Raw genomic sequence first — 27,056 nt, forward strand, 5'->3', positions numbered from 1 at the left:
CTTAATGAGTCATCGCTGGTGTTTGGGAACAGTCGGAGCCTCGTCACTCTGACGTGTCGGATAATTGAGGCAGCCACTTCGGTAAACTGTTGCTGTTCCTTCTGTTCCTCGTCAGGCTGAGAGGAAATATTTACCAGATCACCACAGAACCTGCTGGCTCTGGAGGAAACAAACAAACACTCTCAGACGAGACAAACCGAGCAGCTCTCAGGACTCTGGTTCAGCTATTAAAGGCCCTCAGAGAGTCCATTAACATGGAGATCTGCTCTATAATGCTGCTCCCATGTTGACAACTGGTGGGAAATAAGACTTCTTATGACACTTTGACAGTAAAACAAATCAAATCCAGAATTATGAGTTGGGAACTTTTGGCAGTTTCTCAATTTATCTTCATGCTGTGTAGCAAAGAAAGCAGACAGGCAATCTCCTGCTGAGAGTCACAATAGAGAGTTTAAATGAAAAAAGATCAAAACTGATGCAGCAGAACCAGAGTTATTGTCTCTTTTATTCCATGCGTTCTTCTTTCTTGTCATAACATGACACCTACACTACCCATAATGCAACTTGGCCTCTGACAGCTCACCTGAGATATGAGTGGGCTGTGCTAGTATCAGCTGATGTGGCCTTCAGAGTTCTGTTAACATCTCTTCTTGTTTTTAATACCACACCCACAGACTTTTTTCCATTTTCTAGATTTAAGGGTTTATGGGACTTCACACAGCTCCCTGGAGCCATAAAAGGCTTGAACTAACTTCTACATATGCAGAAATACTTCCCAAGAATGGTAAACACACTTTGATGGAGTCAGAATCCATTACAAACAGGTAGAACCTTTTAAGATTTCTGAATAAACCTGATCCTAATTTAGCTAATTGCCTCTTTCATGACTAACACAGAGTTAAGAGATTAAGAGAAGCGTACTCCATAAAGCTAAGCTAAAGCTATGAGCAGCCTCACTTAACCTTTAAAAATGTAACTGAAGGAATATTTGTCCTCATAATATTTCTAAAATATTTCACAGACAGTTTTTCTTTCTTTCTCTTCTGCACATTTTTGCATATAATTTGCACTCTGCACATTCCTCACTTAATTTGCACTAAGTTGTATATAGTATATTGTATATTGTTAAATGTCTTTTTCTTAGATTGTTATTTTTTATCTTACATTTTGTGTGAAATTTGTGTGGTCAGCTGTAACAAATTAATGTCCCCGCTGTGGGATTAATAAAGTCAATCTAATCTATTTCCCTGTTTTAATTGACTGTTTTTACCGTTTTCATTACATTACATTACATTACATGTCATTTAGCAGACGCTTTTGTCCAAAGCGACTTACAATAAGTGATTCAACCTGATGGTACTAGACATAGACCACAGGAATCAAGTAAGTACATAACTTTAAGAGCTAACTGTCATTGCTACAGGAGTGCTATATGTTAAAGAAGAAGAGAAAAGAAAAGAATAAGAGCTTTTTATATATATATATGTTAGGTAACCATGACTTAACCGTGTCTTGCTGTTTTAATGTATGTAAAGCACTTTGAATCACCTTGTGTTGACCTGAGCTCTACAGATAAACCTGCCTGTCCTTCCTGTCCTGAGTGAGCTGTGAACCCATAGCCTGTATAATGTGTGAACCCACCTAGTTTGGGGAAGACGATGAGGTATTCAGCGTTGCATTGTGGGCAGGCCACGCGTGCCGTGCTGTTCCCGCGCTGCTTCTCGTCCACCCAGCGCTGCAGGCAGGCCTGGTGGACCCACTTGGTGGAGCCGCGGCAGCGACACGGGCGAACCCACTCCGCCGTACGGTCGTCCTCATCGGTGGCGAAGCACACCCAGCAGCTCCTACACACACACACACAGCAAGAGGTACATTAACTCTAGTACTGGACTTAACCCATAAGAACCTATGGTGACACGCGTGTAACAAACACTTTAAATCTTCTAGACCAGGGATTCCCAAAGTGTGGTGCGTGGACCCCTGGGGGTGCGTGAGCTGCTGCTAGGGGGTGCGCGAGATGAAAAATGTAATGGCGGTCTAATAATGACACAATTACATTTCATTTTTGCATCTATTTTGTTCATTTTTGCATCTATTTTTTGGTTGTTTGGTAATTTTTACATGTATTTTTGGTCAATTTGTGTCTATTTTGATAATTTTGTGTCATCTTTGGTCATTTTTGCATCTATTTTTGGTTGTTTTTGATCTTATAATGAAGCGTAGAAGAAGTTATCTTCTTGTTCTTGTGTCATTTTTCCAGCCTGTGTTATGATGAATGGGGTGTGTTCACTCCACGCTCATTTAAATTTGCTGCAATTTTTGTTCAACGCAATATTTTTGTTCAATATTATAACATTTTCCCGACTGATCTGCTTTCTGCCTCTGATCCTGAGCCTGTCATCATCCTCCACCTTTAATATGGCTATATAAAATCTTATTGCATTTTGTTTTTTTGAAGGTGTGGGGAACCGCTGTTCTAGAATCTCCCATATTCAACTTTATGCTTCACCTTAACTCATTAAATCCCTAAGCGACACAAACTGTGTGACTGGAAACAGAAATGTGTAAAAGTATCTAATTCTAAAGAGCTTATTTTTTGTTACGATTCTAAATTTAAACCCATTTAACAATTCTAATCCGTTAACAGTTGTGTCCTGTGTTGCATTTAACTTGTTCTGACCATATTTCCTGAACAAATTAAAGTCACAATTTTGATAAAGGTTATGGAGATGCAAAATAAAAAGGAAAATTTGTGTCTCAGTAAGCAGAAAATGTGTCTAGTTTTTCTCTATTTTAAAACAAAAAATATCATAAACATAAATACCATAAACGCCCATTGTAACGTATATGTCACATCACAGATTTTTGAGATTTAGGGGTAGTATTTTTATTTTTAAAACATCAGAAATGTGTTCTATGTGGTCCACTTATAGAACACATCCTTTAAGGAGAACTGGCTCTGGGTTCTGATGGGTTAAGTACAGTTTTGAGGTACTTCTCTTCTTAAAACCACCTCTTCTCGTTGGCTTTTAACACCATGTAGAGTGTTGATTTTATGATTTTTATTTATTTTATTTTATTCATTGTATTCATGCATATTTTATTTTGTGTGGGCAGTACATTTTACATTTTATTTTATTTGTTTTTATCCCATTTTTAATTTATTTTATCTTATTGCATCTTATTGTTCTATTATTTACTACATCTCTTTGTGTTGTGTTATGTATTTATTGTTTGTGCAGCACTTTGGAAACCTTGTGTTTGATCAAATTGTGCTCTATAAATAAAGGGGATTGGATTGGATACTTGTACTTTACTTGAGTATTTACATTTTATGTAATTTTATACTATTACTTCACTACATTTTGAGGCAAATATTGTACTTTTTACTCCACTACATTTAGCTGACAGCTTTAGTTACTTTTCAGGTCGAGATTTAACTTAAAACATGATCAATTTAAAGTGATTAGACATTTTTTTTTTTTTATTAAACCTCATAACAGTATATTAAGTAGTTAAAATGAGCCCTACCTTAAGGAAATTAAAACACTGCTTACATAACTGCATCAATAATAATAATCCTATAATATATTTAGAATATATAAAACAATCTAATCTGCATAACGAGTACTTTTATTTTGATACTTTAAGTACATGTTGATTCTGATACTTTTGTACTTTTACTTCAGTAAGTTTTGAATGCAGGACTTTTATTGTAGTGGAGTCATTTCACAGTGTGTATTAGTACTTTTACTGCAGTAAAGGATCTGAATACTTTTTCCACCACTGCACACACACACACGTGTGATGAAGACAATGAAACGCAGACAAGCTGCTAACTGGAAACATTTTACTGTGATTAAAACGCAGATTTACACTTATTCCCCTCAACTGGGAACAAATAACTAGAGAACAGTTGTTTTACTGCTGATGACAAGTGATAATGTGATTTGAGGAGAGAGGAAAGATCCTCTGAGTGCTGAGATAAATAAAAACCTTCAGCTGCTGGAAAACAAAACCCTGAAGCTGATAAAACACACAGACAGAAACACATCTGGCTGATTCTCATCAACATGCTGCAGCTCAGAGCAAACATCCAAGAGCATTCAATACAGATTTTATTTCACCCTTTATAACATATACAATCTAAAGTCACTGTTTAATATGAATTTATAATCTATTTTTTAAAAATTGAATGCATTTTCTGACATTTTTAGAGACACTGTGAGCAAAATTCATTACCGTAACACATTTTTAAATAAAAACAACAACAATGAAAGGGTAAATCTGCCCAAGGGTAGCTGGTGTCACCAACATGTATTTTATTAAAATGTACATATTTTACTTCAAACAATTCTATCATTACCGTAACATTTAACCATTTTTTCTCATCAATTTTCATTCAGATTTTGTTCTTTACACATTGTTAAAAAATATCATATTTGATTATATTATGTTAAATTAAACATTTTTAAACAAATGTATATTTATTTTTATAAAGTTTATTAAATATTTATTGTATATAAGTGTGGGGGAAACATGACATTTTTATCTGGATGCATTACGGTAATTCATTTGTGAATCAAAAATATGTTTAAAAATATAGAAAATATTATTTTAGCACAAAACAATGAATTGTGCCTCATTATGGCGATATTGTGCATTCATATAAAAGTGAAATATATTTAGTTTAATAAAGTATGTCCTTATAATCTTCACAGACAGAACTTAGACTCAAGTAAATCAAGTTTAAGTGGACATCTTGCAAAAAACAAAATTTTATTAAAATTTTTAATTTATTTTATTATATTTTGTATTTATTTTATTCTATTGTTGCACTGTGTTTATGTATTTTAGTATTTTGGTTTTTACCGTATTTCCTGCAACTGTGATATCTGTACAGCACTTTGGTCAACCCCGGTTGTTTTAAATGTGCTCTATAAATAAAATTTGACTTGACTTGACTTGACTTGACTTAGACTGGCTTCATGAGAATCACCCATTACCTTAAATTCAGTGTTCCAGTTAAAGGAGGCAGCTCAAAACACACTTCAGCTCCACCGATTACCATTTTAATACCACAACAAATTATATATTATAAGGAAAATATCAAATTAAATAAAAAAAAACTGATGTTCTCCATGTCCGAACAGCCTCCACAGTGGAATGTTTTAAGTCTCGTCTCAAGACCCATTTTTATTCCTTGGCTTTTTAACACTGCGTGAGTTTTGTGGTCCTCGGTGTCTTTTATTTATTTTATTTCTTTGACTACTTTTAACTACGTCTTTTATTTTATTTTACTATGTTTATCTGTTTGATTGTATTGTTTTATTTATGGCATCATTTTAGATTTATACACTTATTATTTATTGCTGATTGGTATATGGAATTGTTTGTTTTATTGTTGATTTTATGTACAGCACTTTGGAGACGTTTGTGTTTAAATGTGCTAAACAAATAAAGGGGATTGGATTTTTACATGCATGCACTCTGCTATCTTCTGTCCATAACAGGTGGGAGATGATTGATGTGAACATGTACAGGCTGTTTATGATGCTTCATTGGTTTCTTAAGTGTGTTGCTGCGTCCATGAATAGTTATTGTGTGAGTTCAGCCTCTCACACCTACCAACTACTGGAGTTCACCTCCTGCTAGCACATTCAGCTCAGCTCTCTGGTGTATTAAAGCTGAATCAGTATGCAGTCAATACTTTACTTCTTCTCTCCCTCACACACCTTAGTGAAGCAGTTTACCTTATGTAATGTCAGCCATTTTTATTGTTTTCGCTCTTAGAGAAAGAATGTAGTGTTCACCCAGCAGGAGCAATATTTTCACTCAATGTCAAATAACTATAAAACTAATTTGTCATGAAACAACAAAGGTGGTACATTACTGAAACTTGTAGTATTTGGTACTAGAGTTAGAGTTTCTCTTTCTCTCTTCCTGAAGCCGTCTGAGGTTCTGACAGATGTGTTTGACAGGAGCTCTGGTATAAAATGCTGTATTTCAGCTAACTGTTGTTGTTTCCATGTGTATGTAGGTCATGCTTTTTTTAAAGAGGCACGCGTGTGTGTGTGTGAATATCAGCTTGTTTGTGTGGTGGACTGGAAGAGAGAGAAACTAAAGCCCTTTTCACACATTCACTGCAGCCCTGAACTAGACATTAGCTGTAGGAGCTGAACGTGGGAATAAAACCGTCAGAATCAGGTGGAGCGCTCATTAAACATACTGAACCCTGACCCCCAGTACAAAGGATAGAGCAGGTCACCGTCCCAGGACTAGCTCTGGTTGTGTACAACATGTGTCCACTGTCCAGAATTCATATGAGAAAACGGTTCAACATGACCTTCATTTCTTCTCAGATCTGATTTTCCTTTAGAGTAACTACTAAGTAAGTACTAGGACATAAAATTAGCCATCAACCCTTCAAAACAAACACTTAAACACACATATAATATGTCAGAGGTGGACAGGACAGAGGGCTGATTCTCATCAACATGCTGCAAAATGTTTAAAAAATATAGAAAGTAGCATACTCAAGCAGCCATCGCAGCTTAAGTGAAAGGCATGAAGTCATTTCAAACATGAGTCTTAGGGTTCTCATTAGATCAGACTCATTTAGAGTTCTGACTGAGAACTGAATTGGCCATTTTTCACCATTTAGGGAACAACGATAGAGGCGGTGATCAAAGTCTCTGAAGTAACAGCAGACTGATGGTTGGCAGGGAGGGAGTGAAGGAACGCAACACACACAACACACACACACACACACAGTATGACTGTGGGCCAGTGACTCTGCATGAAATCAACCAGGATCAATACATAAACCCAACAGGCAAACCAGCTTTAATGCTGACTGCTTGTCAGCAGATCTGACAGCGCAGCAGGAACTGCTCAGTGACAGACTCACTCACACAAACATTCATCCTCCATCTGGATACAACACATCAAACATTCCAGGGATTATATTATAGATCACAATGGCTGCTACCATCTCTGATCACAATGTATACCTTTCTGACTAATACATATAAACCTCTGACGTCCAGGAGATTTTGGTTCAAATGTGTCAACTTCCTCTGCATTAATTTCTGTCTCTGTTCAGCATCTTTCAGTCTGTCCTTACATCACATGCATGGCTCCTTTTACTCAACACAAACTTGGCAGAAAAGTCTCAGTCAGATTTTTCTTTTTTTTTAATTAACAAAGTATAAAGCTGACAGGAACCCAAAATACAGGTGTCTATGGAAATGTACCATTTACATTTTTTTATTTTTTTACCATTTATACACACAAAACAGCAGAAAAAAATAAATAATAAAACTACAAAACAGTCTATTTGCATGTAAATTAAAAAAATAATAATTGTTTTCATTGTAGAAAGGAAATTCACATTTTAAAAATGTTCTAGAAACATAAATGTGACACTGTGAAAGCTCCTATGATTGAACTTTAACTGGCTTTCTCAGCTTGTCTACATATCAGATATAAATAAAGTTGTTGCTGTAAATAAAACATGTGCATTGTAAATAAAGAGATGGACTCCAGAGGGTTAAAATAAGGCCAACATTACTTGTGCAGCGTTTCTCTTGTTCTGGCTGGAGATGGCCGCTTGCTTTGCCTCTATTTTAAGCTCCAGTCTTCTGACATCACCTGAAGGATTATTCTCACAGAATGTGAATTCTCCAGGGCGTCCCTGTGCAAGTGCACACAGTATTCTGATAAGATGGGATATGCAGTGAAAGCACAAGGGGGCTTGGCTGAGCACAAAAGGAACCGAGGACACACAGTCCCTGTTGTGTGACATCCAGACAAATGCCTGGTTCTGGACCAACGCCAGACCATATTTAACATCCTCCTCCTGCCACAAGCATCCAACACTTCCTCCTTCCTCTCCTGCTGCATTATATCCTCCCACACACAGTGAAGGACTTCTGACTAAACTGTTCTTACGCTTAAAAAAGGAGCATGTATGAGGCAGGAAGAGTCCACCTCCTCAAACTTATGTCTTACAGCAGGGGTCTCAAACTCAAATTACCTGGGGCCGCTGGAGGCAGGATCAAAATGACCAAAAAAGACACAAAATGAGAAAAAAAACTAAATTACTTTTTTAAAAAAGACGCAAAAAAATTTCATTTAAAAAATGACAGAAAAAAGACAAAATTACTAAAAAAAAGACACAAAAGGAAAAAAAAAAGGACACAAAATGACCAAAAAAGACACAAAATTATTAAAAAAAGACACAAAATGACCCAAAAAGACACAGAATTACCAAAAAAGACAAACAATTATTAAAAAAGACACAAAATTACTAGAAAAAGACACAAAATGACCAAAAAAAGAACACAAAATTACCAAAAAAAGACACAAAATTATTTTAAAAAGACAATAAGATTACCAAAAAGACACAAAATTACTAGAAAAAGACACAAAATGACCAAAAAATACACCGAATTACCAAAAAAGACACACAATTATTAAAAAAGACACAAAATTATTTTAAACAGACAAAAAAATTACCAAAAAGACACAAAATTACTAAAAAAAGACAGAATTACCAAAAAAGACACAACATTATTAAAGAAAGACACAAAATTACCAAAAACAGTAATTAAAGGGACCTTCCACACACAACACGGTAAAGTGCCATTCATATAAAACTCACATTAAACTTCCATATCAAGGTGGGGGCCACAAAATATCATCACAAGGGCCACAATTGGCCCGCGGGCCGCCAGTTTGAGACCCCAGCCTTACAGGAAAGGAGCCATTAGCATGTTTGGCTAGCCTAGTGTACTATCTCCCAGTTAATTGGACTCCTTTTGTGAACAATCCACCCTGAGTCCTCCGCTACATGTCTGTCCAACATCTGGGCCAGTAATCTGATATCCAGTTCCTGACCTTATACTGATACTAATGACCTTACCACCAGAACATCTCCCACTGGGACATTATATTGCTTTTCCATAATTAATCAGCCGCCTGCAAGTGACTGGAAGGTTCACCACCCTCGTGTCTCGCTGCATGAGGCGAGGACCAAGAATCTAAACCAGTCACATTCTTATTTTAGCTGCTGCCACCTTATGAAAACAGTCATAGGTTAGACCTGAATAATTGATATCAGAAAATCAGCAACACCAGGCCAAGACTAGCAAAGCCACGCGTCCAAACTATGACTACGGGGCACCATTTGTTCTAATAAAAAAAGTAGGAACACTGTGATAATTGTTGAATAACACACTAAAATCCAAAATGTCAAGATTTTCCTTCAAGCTACATTCACATTCAGTGATGCCTGGTGCTAGCTTGTTGCTAGGAGATCCCTGGTTCAGGGACTGACTGCTGCCTTCCACCCATTTACAGCCTGAATATCCGTGTGTGACATTTACGTTCTCATTTTAATAATTACACTGAACCTTGAACAGTTGGCATTTCCCTGGATGAATGCTACAATGATTAGTCGACACACACCTCCATAAACCCCGGCAGAAATACAATGAGGAGAGACAAACTGCAATACAGATGTATGTTTTTTAGGTCCTGGGTTATAATGAGGTAGGGGTGTGCCATATCGTATCGTTCACGATAATATCGGTATATTTTTTTTATGGTTAAAAAAAATGCATATCATGATATTGGCAACATTCCTACTTCTTGATGTAGTGGTTAAAGTTGTTATAATCACAAAAAGCTCTCTGTTGCTAAACACATGCAGCTTTCAAAATAAGAGCACAGTGTGTTGACAGAATCCACCACAGAACTTACAAGAAGACTGTCAAAATAAGATGCCTTAAATAAAACATACAAGAACCTTTATTCTCCTTTACAATATTTCATTAAAATATGCCCCCAGAACCCCTAAACGGTTATTTTTATTATTTTCTCATACTCAAGAGTCAAGAGTAAATTTTTTTGTATTTGGCAACTGTTGATATTTGCACTTCACACTACATTTTAGATTTTTATTTATTTATACAGACTAAAAAAATAATATTTTCCATATATTTTTAAGTATTTGGTAATATCGTCAAGAATATCGTTATCGCAAAAACAGCCTGAAATATCATGATATTCTTTTAGGGCCATATCGCCCAGCCCTATAATGAGGCACATTTATGTAAATAAATATGGAAAAAGCAGATAAAGGTTTATTTGTCACTGACTGCTGCATTAACACAAATTTGAACTCTGGGTCGATGTTTCCATTTCATGACAATGATGCAGGTTGGTTTAAACTGGGCCAGATGTGAGCCAGGCCAGTATCTCTCTCTGACAACCAGCCGCCTGTCTGACCTGATAACACTCATCCAGTTTACTGTTCCACTTCCTCTTCAACAACAGGTATGAATGAAATGGAGGAAACCCATGAGAGCCTTCTCACTCTCAACAGGAAGTAAATATCCAACTGTGGTTTGAGGTCTAATTGCTTTACATATTCCCAGAATGCAGAACATTACCCTTACATGCATAACTAAGTATGGGAAATTTATTTCTTAGTTTCTTTTGTTCAGACGAGGTAGGTAGGAGATGTTTCTACCTGACATGTTTCGACTGACAACTTCAATCTTCTCCACGCGAGGGGGGGGGCGTGGTCAACCTGACCGACCTGCCAGTTGTCATGGTGACCACGCCTCATGAGGAACGCCACAAAAACACTCGTCACTCCCTCCCCTAACTCTTGGCTATGGGATCTAATGTCCTTTCTATCAGCTGACACCTCTGAAGAAGACTGAAGTTGTCAGTTGAAACATGTCAGGTAGAAACATCTCCTACTTACCTTGTCTGAACCAAAGAAACTAAGAAATAATATTCAGAAGCAGACAAAATGAAATTGCTGGAAATAAGTATGGGAAAGCTGTTGTAGGTTACCGATAAGACTGTGCTCATAAATAGTCTGCTATTGTTACCCACGTTGCATTGGTCAACAAGATCTCCAAACTAAACGACAGAATAGGTTGTCTGTCAATACCACCCAAAGTACTTCCAATAAATGTATTTAAATTTAAATTTAAATGGGTGGTAGCTGCTGCAGCAGTGGGCCAATCACATGATGCATTTCATTGAAGAGCACTTGTGGTGATTGGCTGTGAGCAAAACCATACAAATGGTCTTTTTTTCTGGGTCTGGGTGCAAAAAGCATTGAATGCATGAATTGTTTCACTGGAGAAGTTTCAATAGTAATTGATATTGGGTGATTACAGTACCTGCTGATACCCAACCAAGGTTATTATAGTTAACGAAAACTAACAAAATAACCAAAACTAAAATTGAAAAAACATTTTTGTTAACTGAAACTGTATTGTGTGGTTACAAAACTAACTAAAACTAACTAAAATTATAGTGGAAATGTCCTTAGTTTTCGTTTTTGTCAACTTTTTTCATTCATACTTCAGTGTTTCTATTTCAACATGCAGGAACACATGGTAAATATGTTTACTGAGACTGGGATGTTTACACTAGAACCAAAATACAAAACACCAGAACTGTAAGAGTTAATAACCTTATTGGGCCTGAGATGATAAACCAAAGGAAATGAAGGCACATACCCATTACAAAAAAACTAAAACTAATAAAAACTAAACTATAACTAAGTGTTTTCAAAAAATAAAAGCTAAACTAAAATTAGCAAACTCACTCTAAAAACGATCTAAAACGAACTGAATTTGAAAACAAAAATTCACAACGAAATTAAAACTAAGACTAATGAAAAATCCAAAACTATTATAACCTCAGTAACCACGACAGCTGATAGTCATTTTCCAATAAAGGCCCCTAAATGACCTCTTATGAAAAAAGGAATGAGGTTGGTGGACCTTCTAGTTACTTTCTAGAAAACTTCTCTTGGTGGCCACCTCTAGCAGCATTTAAATATTTATCCAGTAGTTGGCTCAGTGGATTCCTATAGTACACCATGTATATTTCAGCCATGGTGCTCCCACAGCTGAATAATGGAGGGCAAATCTGTGGCCTTCTGTCATCACCATACTGAGTCTAGGTGTGCTGTGTTACTGGGCCACAGGGGAGCAGAGGCTCTTCTGTGGATGGCCGAGCTGGATGATTTGCTCGGCTGCTGCCTGCAATGGATGATTTTCCAATCGTCCCCTGGTGCTGAATAAAACATGACGATGCAGGAGAGGAGCCTCAGGGTCGAGGTGCTCAGGTGACATGGCCGGCTGAAGGGACACGTGGTGAATCTGAACCTGACGGGAACATTAACCCTCCATTCACACGTCTGTCTAGGTCTTTATGGAGCTTAGCACCTAACTGCCCACTTCTTCCTCCTTCTGATGAGTATATGAGCATGAACTGTTCCTCAAAGCTGTTTGACACAACATGTGATGCAATCATCGCAATTTGTTGCACTGCAAAGCTGGAAAACACTAATAAAATATGCATTTTGAGGATTTTCACGACACTTTGCTATGTTATTAATATTATTACTATTATTATTATTATATATAATGTTGCTGCCATTACTATTATTACTATATACTGTAATATACTACTATTATTATTATACCGGCCTTATTTATTATTATTATTATTACTATTATTATTATTATTATATATTATATATCATATTATTTTATTTAAAATTACTTTATTTATATTTTTCATTTTATTTATTTTATATTGTTTATTATCTATTATTACATATTATATTATATTATATATATTATATTATATACTGTACTATTATTATTATTATTATTATTATTATTATTATTATTATTATTATTATTATTATTATTATATACCGTCTAGTCACTATAGCATTGTTGCATCATATCACCAGTTTAATTATTACCATCATCTTGCCAACCATCCTACCAACTGATGTTCTTTTTTAACTTCTTAAGTGTCCTTGTTCTATTCTGTGTTTTTTTCTATTGTTGTTTTTATTTATGCTACCTCAGTATTTTATTCGATTGTATTTTATTGTACTTGAATACCGGACTGCTGTGACAACTGAATTTCCCTTCGGGGATGAATAAAGTAATCTATCTATCTATCTATCTATCTATTTTGTTGCCATTCCCTGCACCGGGGGTTAATACCCCCCAACCCAAAAAAAAAAGCACAGAGATTGAAACCGAGGCATCTTTAAAACACGAGGATGAGAAATTTGAATAGCAGAGTGGACAGATGTCTCCAGCAGAGAACAAAACCTTAGATTGACTGTCTCTTCTTGCTGTAACCCAGCCCCGCAGCATGACAGCCTCTAATACAACAGCAGCGAAACGCTATCCTCTGTGAGAAACCTTAATCTGCAGCTTGTTGTTGCCTCAGCCCTGTTTAACAGAACAGTCGGCCAGATAAGCTGCACATGTACAAAATGTTCTCCTGCATACAGAGAATTCCCATGCAACTTGACAAAAAACTGGCTTATAAACCTATGAGTGAACCAGTGTTTACAACAATTTACGACTTCATTAATGACGTACAAGGCCTACTGGTTTGCTGGTGATTATACATATTTATACATGATAAAAATGAAGCCATATTTATTTTTCACTGCTGCAATTCAAAGTGTGCACCTTATGTCCTTATGTCTGTTTGTATATTATTATTATATTTCTGAGACATTGTCTCTCGCACTGACTTGGTGGTGTTTATTAATCTCATTGTACCCAGGTACAGTGACAATAAAAGTGATTCTGATTCTGAAAGATGAAGTCCAAACCTACAGACACATAATGTTAAAGGTGTCACTACCACCTGATACATTGCCTTGTTACTCCTTTACAAGACCTGGAAGGTTTCCATGAAAATGTCCTTCAAGAACATCAGATCTGATGTGGCAGCTTGCCTGGACTCTGCTGCAGCAAGGTGACCCTCCATCTCAACCTCTTATTTACATGTTAAACAGCCAAACTCAAGTAGGGCTTTGCTGTTTCCACAATGAAGCTTTAATCCAGCTAATGCTAACCGACTGCTTTGAAACTTCAAGGCCATGCAAACAGCAGCGTGTATTATCCTTTTTATTCCACCAGTTATTGTGACAAACCGTCAAGCTGCCAGGATCAGAAGAATGTGCAGCATTGACGGACTGGAGATCCTCCAGAGGAGCTGAGCCAACATCAGGAGTTGCACTTCATCCCAGGAGCTAATTTAGATCATCTAAGACAGCTGTTCTCAACCTTGGGGTCGGGACCCCAATTGGGGTCGCGAGATGATTTCTGGGGGTCGCCAAATCATTTTGGAAGTCAGCTCTGTCTCCACTGTGTTAAAGTGTTCATGTGTTAATGTGTTTTAGTCTTTTTGGTCAATTAATGTCTTTTTTTTGTCATTTTGTGTGTTTTTTGTCATTTTGTGTCTTTTTTTTAAATCATTTTGTGGTCAATTTGTGTCTTTTTTGGTCATTTTGTGTCTTTTTTTATTATTTTGTGGTCAATTTGTGTCATTTTGTTTCCTTTTTTTTGGTAATTTTGTGTTTTTTTGTCATTTTGTGTCTTTTTGGTCATTTTGTTTCTTTTTCTGGTCATTTTGTGTCTCTTTTGGTCATTTTGTGTCTTTTTTGATCATTTTGTGGTCAATTTGTGTCTTTTTTGGTCATTTTGTTTCCTTTTTTGGTCATTTTGTGTCTTTTTTGGCTGATCTGAAGTGTGCGTCTGAGATTGTGTTCAGTGAGTGGGGGTCGCGGACAACATGCATGTTAAATTGGGGGTCGCGACTCAAAAAGGTTGAGAACTACTGTTCTAAGAAAGCGCAGAGCTGCATCATGAGGTTACACAGACACAGGGGAGAGGGCGGTCCGATGGGGGGCTCCAGAGGAAAACAAGGTGGCGGTGTGATTGACACTGTGTACCAAGATGAGTGGGACAGCATCGCTACTTCCTCATCGTCTCACCAGTCAGGCTCCGTTCTCTAAGAAGAGCATGAGCCGCCGACAAAGGCTCCTTTCACCCAGCGACGGTCACGTGACTGTGGGAAAACTGGAGGTTCCTCAGCACAAAAGCACCGGATTCTGTCCCACAAAGATCTTAAAAGAAGGTTATGGTCTAAGGGGGCTTCTCCATGTCTGACTGCTTCTACTCAATCACTAACTAGTCTTGTCCATGTCAGTTTAACAACAACAGCCCAGACTGTTTGCCCTGGAGCAGTAATGGATCCAACTACACAGGGTCTAATGTCCTGTTTCCACTGCATGATACAGCATGGAGCTACACAACGAGACACGCCTGGAACTCTTCTGTTTTGGTTTTCACACCTTGCCTTAAACCATCTTGGTCAATCTGAGCCAATAGTACAAGTCGGTTCCAAGAAAAAGTTGTGTGTGTCTAAAACATCAATAAAACAGAATGTGATGATTTCAAAAGCTTTGTGACATATATTTAATTGACACGGTACAAAGACAATATATTTATCGTTTAAACTGATCAACCTTTGAATTCATACTATGCACATAGAGAATTGTGCGAAACAGGACATCCTGCACAAATCCACCATATTTAAATAACCAAAAGCTTCCATAAATAGACCAATTAGATGTACACAAACATTGACAATGCATGCACATGCTGGTTGAAAAAACATAGACTGCCAATAAGAACACTGAAAATAACCACTTATTGTGATTTCTTTTTTTTTCAGTGTAAGAACAGCAGACCAACATTAATTGCAAGAAGTAATTTTGTGCATTTTGACATAGCACTTTTAATATTTCATGCTCAAATGCATGTAGTTGCACTGAGGGCCACTTCAGGTGAGGGTGCGGCCGTATGTGGCCCCCGGGCCTCCAGTTGCCCATCCCTGTTCTAGACAGACACAGTGCAGACATTCCCGTTTGGTTGCTGATTAAAGGATCTAGCAGTGATGTGCTGAAGACGCTGTCACAACAGTTTAATGCCATGATGTCGCTATGACCATCAGCTCAGAGGGAACTTCTCTCTGCAGCTAAAAGAGGAAATGCCCTGATCCTGACCTGTTGACCTGTTAAAGGGACTTGAGTCGAGCTGAACCGTGCAGAGAAACTGAGGCATGTTTCACGTGACAACTTCTGGTAAAATGGGTGTTTGGCACTGGGAGAACTGGTGAGCATCTGCTGCCATGCTGACTCTGAGAAGATATGATAGTTATGTATTCTTGGTCATTTTCCACGAGGTGAACAAAATAACAGGTGTTCTTACAATGTTGTGCAATCGACTACAGAATAAACTCCTGCAGCTCCTGAATCAACACCTTGTTGACGGTACCAACAGAAATATCTCTAGCACGCAAAACAAATTGTCATTCAAAAAATTACTTAAGACGCACTTAATGCCGCCCACCAAATGAATGATTACTAATATGTTACGATTTATTTTGTTTTCTTATTTTATTTATTTTTCTCTGCTATACCTGTAGCCGGATGATTCTTCCTTTTAAATGTTCTCTAATGAAATGACAAATTATAAGTGTATACAGCTGATATTGACACCATAGACATGTGAATTAATGATTTTTACAGTATAACATTTGTCGGGTAAATATGAATGTAGAATTTTTAACAGTATTGCATGTATGTATTAATTGAGTTTGTTATTGTTTTTCTTGTATGTACTGTTTTTGTTTATGTTGTTTGTATGTCATTTTCTATTTCTTTTTAGGGCCCCAGGAAGACTAGCAGTCGCCAAGGCGTCAGATAATGGGGATCCATTCAATAAACAAATAAACAATATTTTTGTCTTGCAGTTACTGTATTGTATTATCATATATATATATATATATATATCATAGTTAATGTTGTTTATCAGTCATTAATAAGTCACTCAAGTTTGTTTACTGAGTCAACTAATGTCCCTCTCTATTACAAGCAGAGAATCCTCCATAACAGATCTGTGTACCTCTATAACCTGCAGTACTACTGGCCACTGTGACCTTTGGATCACTTCAGCATGTGATCAACAGTCGAGTCCAGGAAAAGGTTTGTTTACGCTTCAACTGGCCTCCAGAGGTTAACAACACTATAACCAGCTGTGCAGAACAATCCATTAATACAAAACTTTTCCTTTTTTATGGAAGTCCCTAATATCATATGGCTCATATAATGTTAACATGTAATGTTTGTTTCTTAAAACTTCTGGGAAATGTATTGTCCCATCTAGGAAAAGCTCTGATAGAATCTGTAAAAAGTTTAGTGTTAGATTGAAATGCAGCAAATGGTGTGTTGACAGCAATATCAATGATGTTAAATATAGATATTAATTAACTCAACTTTTCTCAACTCAACTTTATTTGTAAAGCACTTTAAAACAACAACAGCCGCAACAAAGTGCTGTACATAAACAAACAGAACAAGAGACAATAAAATAAATAAAACAGGAAATAAACACTAAAATAAATAGATTCATTGCTTTTTAAAAGACAATAAATAAATAAAAGCAAATCATAAAACACTAAAAACAAGAGCAGAGTCTCATGCGTGGTTAAAAGCCAAGGAATAAAAATAGGTTTTAAGATGACTTTTAAAAATGGACAGTGAGGAGGCTCGTCTGATGTGCAAACAGAATGACTTAAGTATATCGGCCTTAACTGTTGTCAGATTGCGGATTAAATAACATTAATATTTGACACAAATGTGTGATTCTACTATATCTGCATTATCAGGGTTTCCTCTCTTTTTAAGAAATAATTTCTCAGGACCAACCAGGTCTAGGTCTAGGCCCAGTCCTGTTAGTTTTATATCCATGATGTTCATGAGGTCTTAAAATCTTAAACTGAAGATGATGGTTTCATTAGAAGTCTTTAGTGGTAACATTTACTACTTTATGTTAACGATGCTTTAACATAAAGTCTAGTGTCAATCAGTCACTAGTGGGCCCATTAACCCAACGTCAGAAAGCTGTTTTGCCCCAACAAAACCTAATGAAAACCTGTCAGAATAGGTTAGCAGGCTGGCTAGTTTCCTCTGGGCTTTTTCTGAGAATCTAGCATGTGGCTCGGGGGAAAACAAGACGCCAACAAAGATTGCTGCGTGTTTGACTGACACGGGAGTCAAAAAGGATTTGTTTTGCTGTTCTGCTTTGTGTCTGGGAAACTTTGAGTCATACAGCACAGCTAAATCTACCAACAGGTACATTTTGAAAAAAGTGCACATCTACTTTTAGTTAAAGTAAATAAAGTACAATTAAAACTTTCCAGGACATCTGGTTACTTTAATCAATTTCCAGGTGTTGTCATAAGTGGGGTAACTAGAAACTAAAACTAAATTCTCAGGTATATCAGGAAGCAGGGAAACCCTGAATGTGCTTATACAAAAAAAGTATTTTTCTTTTTTTTAACTTCTCTTTATTGGCTTTTTTTTCTTTCTTCACATACAAAAATAAAGAAGGTACATGTTGATTTATGCTTGAAATCAACACGAAAGAACAGAATGGTCGTAAAAAAAATAAAAGCAATTTTAAAAAAAAACCTAGGTGAGTCAAATCAAATATCAAAACAATAATAAGGTTTACAAATAAAAGAAAGAGATTTAAATAGTAATAATACAACTTGGAGGATGTCAAGTGTTCTAAAAATTACAGTTGTTAATTTTCCATGTGATTGTATTTAGTATAATAGTCCATAAATGGCTGCGCAAAAAAAATAGTAGCACTGTGACTTCAAGCTCTAATTTTTAAGATTTGTATTAAACAAAGACAATGAACGGCACTTTCTCAGCAATGAAGAGAGCCAACTCATACCAAAACCAAATCATGGCTACCGGGTAGGGGTGTGCCATATCGTATCGTTCACGATAATATCGGTATATTTCTTTTATGGTTAAAAAAAATGCATATCATGATATTGGCAACGTTCCTACTTCTTGATGTAGTGGTTAAAGTTGTTTTAATCACAAAAAGCTACTGACTCCCTGTAGCTAAACACATGCAGCTTTCAAAATAAGAGCACAGTGTGTTGAGAATCCACCACAGAATTTACAAGAAACTGTCAAAATAAGATGTCTTAAATAAAACATACAATAAACTTTATTCTCCTTTAAGAATAATAAAATTCATACATTTTAATTCATTAAAATATGCCCCCGGAACACCTAAATGGTTTTTTTTTTTATTATTTGCTCATACTCAAGAGTACATTTTTTTGTATTGGCAACTGTTGAGATTTGCACTACAAACTACATTTTAGATTTTTTATTATTTATACAGACTACAAAAAAAATCTTATTTTCTATCTTTTTAAGTATTTCCTAATATCGTCAAGAATATCGTTATCGCAAAAATAGAATGAAATATCGTGATATTCTTTTAGGGCCATATCGCCCAGCCCTACTACCGGGTCAATCATTTAAAGCCCGTATGCCTGCACACACACATGCAGCACATATTTATAGAGCTATTCACATGGAGAGCAACAGGGTCGGTGATTGGGACGACAAAAGCTGAGGAGAAAAGAGTAAAACCAGGAGGTTGCGTGAGAGCCAATAAAAAGGTCAGGCTGGACTGAAATGTGTCCCCCACATCTATTTGTGAAACGCTGCATTGCAGGGGCAGCTGCTGCTGGTGGCAGGTCCCGATAAGAGCATGTGGAGCTTGTGTTTGTCAGTGATAGAGGCCGGCTGCACAACCGTCTAGCAGCAGCACGGGGACACGACACACATCTTCCTGCTATCACTCCTCAAACACCGCCAGCAGCAGCAGCTAGAGAACAGAGAACAAAGCTCACGTGCTCTTCTTTTCTTCCTGCTACTGTACCATGTGCTTGGGAAATAGTTTCAAAGTCCAAGGTTCAATATTGACAGAAAGTGCTGTGTCAAATGCCTACAAATGCCTTTTAGTACGTGCTGCACTAGCTATCAGATGCCAGGGACTATTCTGAGGGAAACGCCACACCGACCCAATGTTGCCGCATCTGCTCAGCACGACACGCAGCGAGCTGGAAGCTTCTGCTCATGGGTGGTTGACGTGACGCTCAATTTTTGTGTTCCCAGTGACAAATATTACTAAAATTTGATAATATTTCTTTAAAATTAATGTTTTAATATGCAGTTCATTCTTCTACATCTAATCCATCTGCAAACAATGAGTACCGTTCTTCAACTATGCAAATATTCTGTTTTGAACATGACATTTGTCCACCGGTGCAACTGTCCTAGGTAGCATTACTTATCTTAAAACAACTGTCATTTAATGAAAAATTCATCTAAATACATTAAAATACTTGAATGCATGTCATACGAGTGTTTACTTAATGAATCTAGAGGTTATAAGTGTTAAGGTCCCTATGCAGAGTTATAATGACACATTACATTTTGTCCTCCTGGAGCAACGCCATGATGTAGATATAAAACAGGCATTAATATGACCAGCCCATTACTGAGAGGGGTCCTTCCAGAACCAGGAAGGACAGAAGAATCTCTGGACACAAGATCACTTCTGGCTCAAATATTTTCATAATATTACTATTATTTTGTGTGCTTGCTTGCAAAAGCACACTAATTGTTATTCCGTGGGCTTATGTCTCTTTATTATTATTCTTCCGTTTCTTCCGTGGTGTTTTTTCGGTCGACTACTCCTCCCAGAGTTTTGGTCACACATATACAAAAAAGGTATCAAATCGACCGGCTCGCCCATGACAAGTGTGCTATGACTTTTATAAGGGTTTCGACAAACGGTTTTCAAATTATTGGGCAAAAACACGTCAAAAAATCCCCCCAATGTAACCCTATGGAGAGTCTAGAGTGGAGAAGTCATCAAACAGAGTGTAGAGGGAGAGAAAGAATTGTCAAAAAATAAATTTGAAAACTGCGCTCCAGGCCGCAAATTTCACTCTACAGAAATAATTTATACATAGAAACGTAGGAAAATTTGTCCTCTCACTCACAATCCTCTGGTAAAGCTGTCAGAGTTATAGTTTGGGCGCAGGACGCACAGATGCTCAAACAAAATGCACCAACTGCCGCATCGGCTCCCATGTTAAAAATGAAGGAAGATTTCTCAAAAAAAAAAATTTAACAGTTTTTTAAAATCGCTCTAACAAAGCTATTTTTTCATTTTTCTTAAAAAAAAACATATGTAGATGTTCAGGAAGAACTCAGGACGCTCAAAGTGAAGTCGGATCAATGATAGGTATTATGGTTTTGCCGAAAATGCTTTCTGTTCGAGGCCAGAATTTCAAGTTTGTCGACCTCTGTCTGCTCACTTTGATGGAACTGTCTCCATCGTCAGTTAATTTCAGTTGATTGCTCTGCTCTGATTGGTCGACTCCACCTGGCCACGTGGTTGCTTAGCTACCAAAGCCTCCCCCCTCCCCCCCCCTCCTCCAACACAGACATTCTAACTGATAACTGTCAGTTTACTCTAAGTAAACAGACATGGTGTTTCTTCATAAAACATGAGACCTTATAACTTGACCATACATTGTCCAATCTGCCTCAAACTTGTCATGCATGATGATGGTTCATCACTTTTCAGTTCTACATAACAATAATTCATAAATTCCCGCCCTTTTTATTAGCCACGCCCCCTTTTACTAACTAATGAACCGTTTGTCCTAGAAACTTGTATAAGATGTCAGATTACTCAGCATAGAGTCCGTTTAACTGGTGATTGATAACCCCGCCCCTTTTGATAAGCCACGCCCATTTTACTAACTAGTGAACCGTTTGTCCTAGAGACTTGTATGAGGTGTGAGTGTACTCAGCAGAAAGTCCCTGTTTAATCCGTGCCCCTTTTGATAAGCCACGAGAGTCACGGTCCAGAGGCAAGCACACAATCAAAATTTCTTTAGGAATTTTCTAGTTATTATTATTATTATTATTATTATATTACTATTTCCGTGCAGTGTTGGAACTGGTGGTCTTAAGGTAGTCCTTTGGTACAACGCAGTTTAAGTATTGATCTGAATATTTTTATCAATTTACATTGATTGATCATTGAAAATAATGTAAATTGATAAAAAATATTCATAGCTAATATGCCGTGGGCTTATCTATCTTATCTGTCCAACATTCTCTGAATTAAATAATGACTTTATTCTTTATTTTGTTGCACCGGTGGACACATTTTAGGACTACCACACCAAAACGTTAATAATATGCTAAATATATGAAGAATTAGAAATGGACACATTCAGTTTTGAATTATTCACATATAAGGGAATATAATTGTATGTCATTTGACATATATTTTTGAATTATTCTTTTTTAGCGGCTCGGTCCAACTTTAACAAGTGAACTCAAACACATCGGCAAAGCCCTGTTTTATTTTATTTTTTTTGTGTATTTATTTTTATTGTTTTCATAACAGAAAAAATATATACAAATGATGTATACAAATTAGAGATAAATGGTGGAGCTACACAGAACAATACATGTTTTGTTTTTTTCTGACAGAGTTTTTGACATTAGACAAACAAAACAAGGGTATAACATAAAAGGCACAGCTACACAATAACACTGATTCAGTTTTTAGACATTAAATCAAGAAAAGGTTGCCATATTTTAAAAAAGATATCCTCTTTAGTAGATATGATGTACCTGATTTTCTCCAAGTGTAAAACATTTCCCAGCTCTCTCAGCCACATTTCAAACGTAGCAAAGCCCTGTTTTATTATTACATAATAAAATAAATGTGGGGAGATATATCAGCCCGGTCAGTTGAGAAAAATGTTTTTAGAGATTTGTCCGAGCTGAAAACAAGACGCTGCTCCCTCGGTGGAGACTCACATCTGATCACATCTAATCTGTTTTCTGCAGTGTTTGTGTGGCCAAGTCCAAGTTTGCACTTCAATTTTGTGTTTTGCCAGGCATATAAAAATAGTCTGTCAAAGTACTAAATATATTATGCATCACTGCCAATTCAATCATGATTATTATTTTTATCTGGATTCATAACATGGACTTCAATTACCAAGCCCCACAGTTTCAGCGAGGCATTGAACTCACCATAATTAGGTGAGGCAAAACAATGCACACGCCAATAAAGAAAGAAATGAGCCGACACACTATGCATATCAGGATTTCCATTTACAAAATGTAATCAAATATACACTAATTACAGATGACATCATCTTCAGTAATGTTAACACCTGATAGGACTCTCAGGTTACATTTGATTCAGCAGATTGATAATAATGCTTTTCGGAAGCAAGATATTTCAATCAGAGCTGCATTTGATGGAGACTAAAAGGTGAAAAAGCTTGCAAGTAGAAAATAAACATAGATAGAATACTGTTTGTTTTACTTATTTCATATATCTTGTTCATATCAGATGAAAAAAGGCCTAATGAGTGATTCTCATAAAGCCAGTCTAAGTTCTGTCTGTGGAGATTATAAAGACATACTTTATTAAATTAATATATTTGACTTTAATATGAATGAACAATATAGCCATAATGAGGCACAATTCATTGTTTAGTGTTAAAATAATTTTTCTATATTTTTAAACATATTTTTGATTCACACATTCATTACCATAATGCGTCCAGATAAAAAAAATCATACACTGAAATATTTAATAAACTTAATATAAATTATACTTTTTAAACAAATGTATAATTATTTGTATCAAGAACAAAATCTGAATGAAAATGCATTATAATATGTGTTTATTTTAATAAAATAAATGTTGGTGATACCAGCTACCCTTGGGCATATTTAAGTGCTTGCCAAAAAAAAAACAAAAAAAAAACTTTTGTCGTTTTTTTTTCATTTAAAAATGTGTTCGGGTAATGAATTTAGCTCACAGTGTCTCTAGAAATGTCAGAAAACACCTTAAATTTTTCAAATAGATTATAAATTCATATTAAACAGTGACTTTAGATTGCAAATGTTATAAAGGGTCAAAGAAAATATGTATTCAATGCTCTTGGATGTTTGCTATGAGCTGCACCATGTTGATGAGAATCACCCTAATGTAGTAATATCTGGGGTTTAACAGATTGAAACCAGCACTTTGTGTTTATTTAAATGATTGAATATTTAAAACATTGAATTGAAGTATCATCCTCAGTTGAAGTTCAGGGTCATTTTATCTTAATGTGGACAAACACTAAACAACAATGTTTGACATTTAAAAAAACACAACATGGTTCCAATTTGTTGCCGTGGTGACCGTTTTGTTTACATTTGATCACTGATCAGACTTCCTGTCATGTTTTAACAAACACTGATCTCCGGTTTGACCTTGGCAGGTAAGAACTTTCTTTTCCTACCGTCTCAGACGTTTCTTATTTTCTACTTAATAATATCAGATCACACAATAAGTTCTGCCCACTGTTTCCTCGGTGTGTTGTATGAATTCAGGCCAGGACTACAAGGTCTCACTGCACAGATCATGGACACAATGGACACTAAAAAAGCCAGTAAATACAACAAATGTATTAATAATACTACGTGTTGTCATTGGATTTACTGGCTGTTTCAAGAAACAAAATACTGCAAAGTGAAATTGGTTCCTGTGACCAGAACACAAACACAATGCACAAGATGCATCATAGTCGATTTCATCAGTCTGTTACATTTATGTCCAATCATTAGTTCCAGTCAAAACATGATTTGACAATTTTATCACGGAGCTCATTAAGACAGTGGAAAGAATATAAAAGGTAGAAATTGAGAATAAAGGCACATCCTAAAGATATCTATTTTCACTTTGCACCAATAATATTGGATTGTTGATCATCAAATCATTAAACTGATACAGATTAATGTATCATTCCACCGCTACAATGCACAAAATATATCTAGCTGCAATAAACAATGCAGCTGATCACTGTGATGCGATTTGCATGAAAAGTGGTACTTAAGTCCCCAAGGTGAGCTAAAATCACTTCACTACTTCCAGGACCACTTTCTAAATATTTGTTAAAAAATAAAACATCTGAGTTTGATGCATAACGTGTTAGACTTCTGTATTTTATGGGAAAACCTAAAGTCTTAAATTTAAATCACACATTGCCACTGTGAGATTCCTCTGCAGCAACATTTCATTGTAGGGCAACAAGAAGAAAAAGTTGCATCACAAACCAACAACAGTGAAAATGTTGACAGCAGGAAGGATGCTGCAGCAACACAGCCAGCAGCACACGCAGAATAATAATAATGTGCTGAATGTGAATTTAACTTACTGCCTAGAGAAGTTAGATGCTTTCACAAATAATAAAAAGAGGGCAGCCTTATAGACACATTTCAGGCTGTAGTCCGCATTTTATGCCGACTGTGACCTCCAAAATTACAGCTACAGCTTTGAACAAGGACCTGATGCTACTCCAAGGGACTGGCAGAGTTACAGTAGGATTGTCTGTGTTTATACAGTACAGGCCAAAAGTTTGGACACACACCTTCTCATTCAATGCGTTTCCTTTGTTTTCATGACTATTGACATTGTGGATTCATCAAAACTATTAATGAACACATGTGGAAGACATGTTTTCAGTTATTTCACACTTTTTTTGTACATAATTAAGTACATAATTCCATATGTGTTCATTCATAGTTTTGATGCCTTCAGTGAGAATCTACAATGTAAATAGTCATGAAAATAAAGGAATGAGAAGGTGTGTGTCCAAACTTTTGGCCTGTACTGTAGCTCAAAATACTTCCCCACCTTCCCTGATGGATCTCCCCTCCATGTGACCATGAAGCTGTTCAACCTGGCTGCTGCATTGTGCCAAGCAATTGCTTTATTCTATTCAGAGCGTTCACACACTTCAATGTCAGAGGACATGCTTCAACTTCTTATGTCAGCTAGAAAACTTGCCACTTCAACACTTTCCAAGGGCTCGGACAGCTATGGCGCTCTGACAGCATGACACAAAGTTAAACATCCGATCAAATGTTAAAATCACACAAAAGGTTTTCTCAGAAAGCAGAATATCTCCCCAGTGTCACAGCTTTCTTTTGTAGCTATCAGAGCTGAGTTTCTCTTCCTTCTCAATGCTTTTCAAACTTCCTAAAATGTTTCACCATGATGCTGCATGTTTGTATTTGTTGTTTGTGGTGTTGATGTGCCAAACACGCCTCAAAACACACTGCAGAGATTGCAGACATTTCTTTTTGCCCCAACTTAGTTTAAAATATCTATTTCTGTGTTTGCTCAAATCGTTATTATGTTTCTTTTACACATCTGTGTGGCAACAAACTTCATGCTCACATTCAGACATCATATCAAGTTCCTGCAGAGTTACTTAAGGTTTGGTTATTGTATGCACCAGTTAATGTTTACATAGTAACAGAATGAAAGTAAACTCGCCATGAAAATAGCATTCAGGCTCTTATGTGACAGAGATAAGCAGGCTGGTTACTCATTCAGAGCCATGACTCTTAACTATGAACGTGATTTTTCAGAAACTTCACCGGATACAGTCTTCAACTCGGGTCAATAATAGTTAACAGGACATTTATTTTATGGAGACACGTCTAACCTTTCCTTTAGTGCATTTACACGTCACAAGGTGAAGGTCTAAGATTCATAAAATGTGAAGGTGATTACGGTCCATATTACGTCCATATTATCTGCTACAGAGTTCACATGCAACATCTTTGTTACTGTTTACATCCCTCCATCAGCTTCTGATTTAGGAATTGATGCCACCGCATAGGCTCTTTATTTTGTTAATTCATGTGAAGCTAGGTAGAAATATATTAATTGAGTGTTCTATATAGTCTATGAAATGGTCTTGTGGTTGATTTTATAAAGCTGTTTTCCCTGCTTTTTCTTATTCTTCTGCCATCAAAAAAAACAAAACTTTACCATGCATCTGGAGAACTGTTACAACCCTACTTAGTAGGCATAGATTGTCGGTCAATTGTAATAATAATAATAATAATAATAATAATAAAATAATAATATATTTTATTTATAAGCCCCTTTCTAAACACTCAAGGACACTGTACAATAATTAGAACAAAACAAAACAGGGAATGAAAACTAGACACAAGAAATAAAACAAAACAAAGAACTATTATAAAAAATATTATTATAATAAAAAATAAAACCAAGAAACAAATGGTATCAGTGTCAACAATAAATTAGGTTTTTTCTTTTTACACAGCTTTAGAATGTGTTTGTTAGAGTGAGAGATGAAAGTGATTAGCAGTAACGTTATGAATCATATGCCATAAGTAGCGGAGG

At 36.3% G+C, this 27,056-nt stretch overlaps 1 protein-coding gene across 1 annotated transcript in view; it reads right to left on the reverse strand.

The window, feature by feature from the left end:
- The window catches only part of marchf5 (membrane-associated ring finger (C3HC4) 5), a 53,226-nt gene that overhangs the window by 25,006 nt on the left and 1,164 nt on the right, over nucleotides 1–27,056 (reverse strand). Inside the window, exon 2 of the mRNA XM_059358895.1 lies at nucleotides 1,642–1,844. Within this exon, the coding sequence (XP_059214878.1) occupies nucleotides 1,642–1,844 (203 nt within the window). The remainder of the gene's footprint in view (nucleotides 1–1,641; nucleotides 1,845–27,056) is intronic.

The sequence above is a fragment of the Centropristis striata genome, chromosome 20 (assembly GCF_030273125.1).
Source record: "Centropristis striata isolate RG_2023a ecotype Rhode Island chromosome 20, C.striata_1.0, whole genome shotgun sequence".
Taxonomy (NCBI): domain Eukaryota; kingdom Metazoa; phylum Chordata; class Actinopteri; order Perciformes; family Serranidae; genus Centropristis; species Centropristis striata.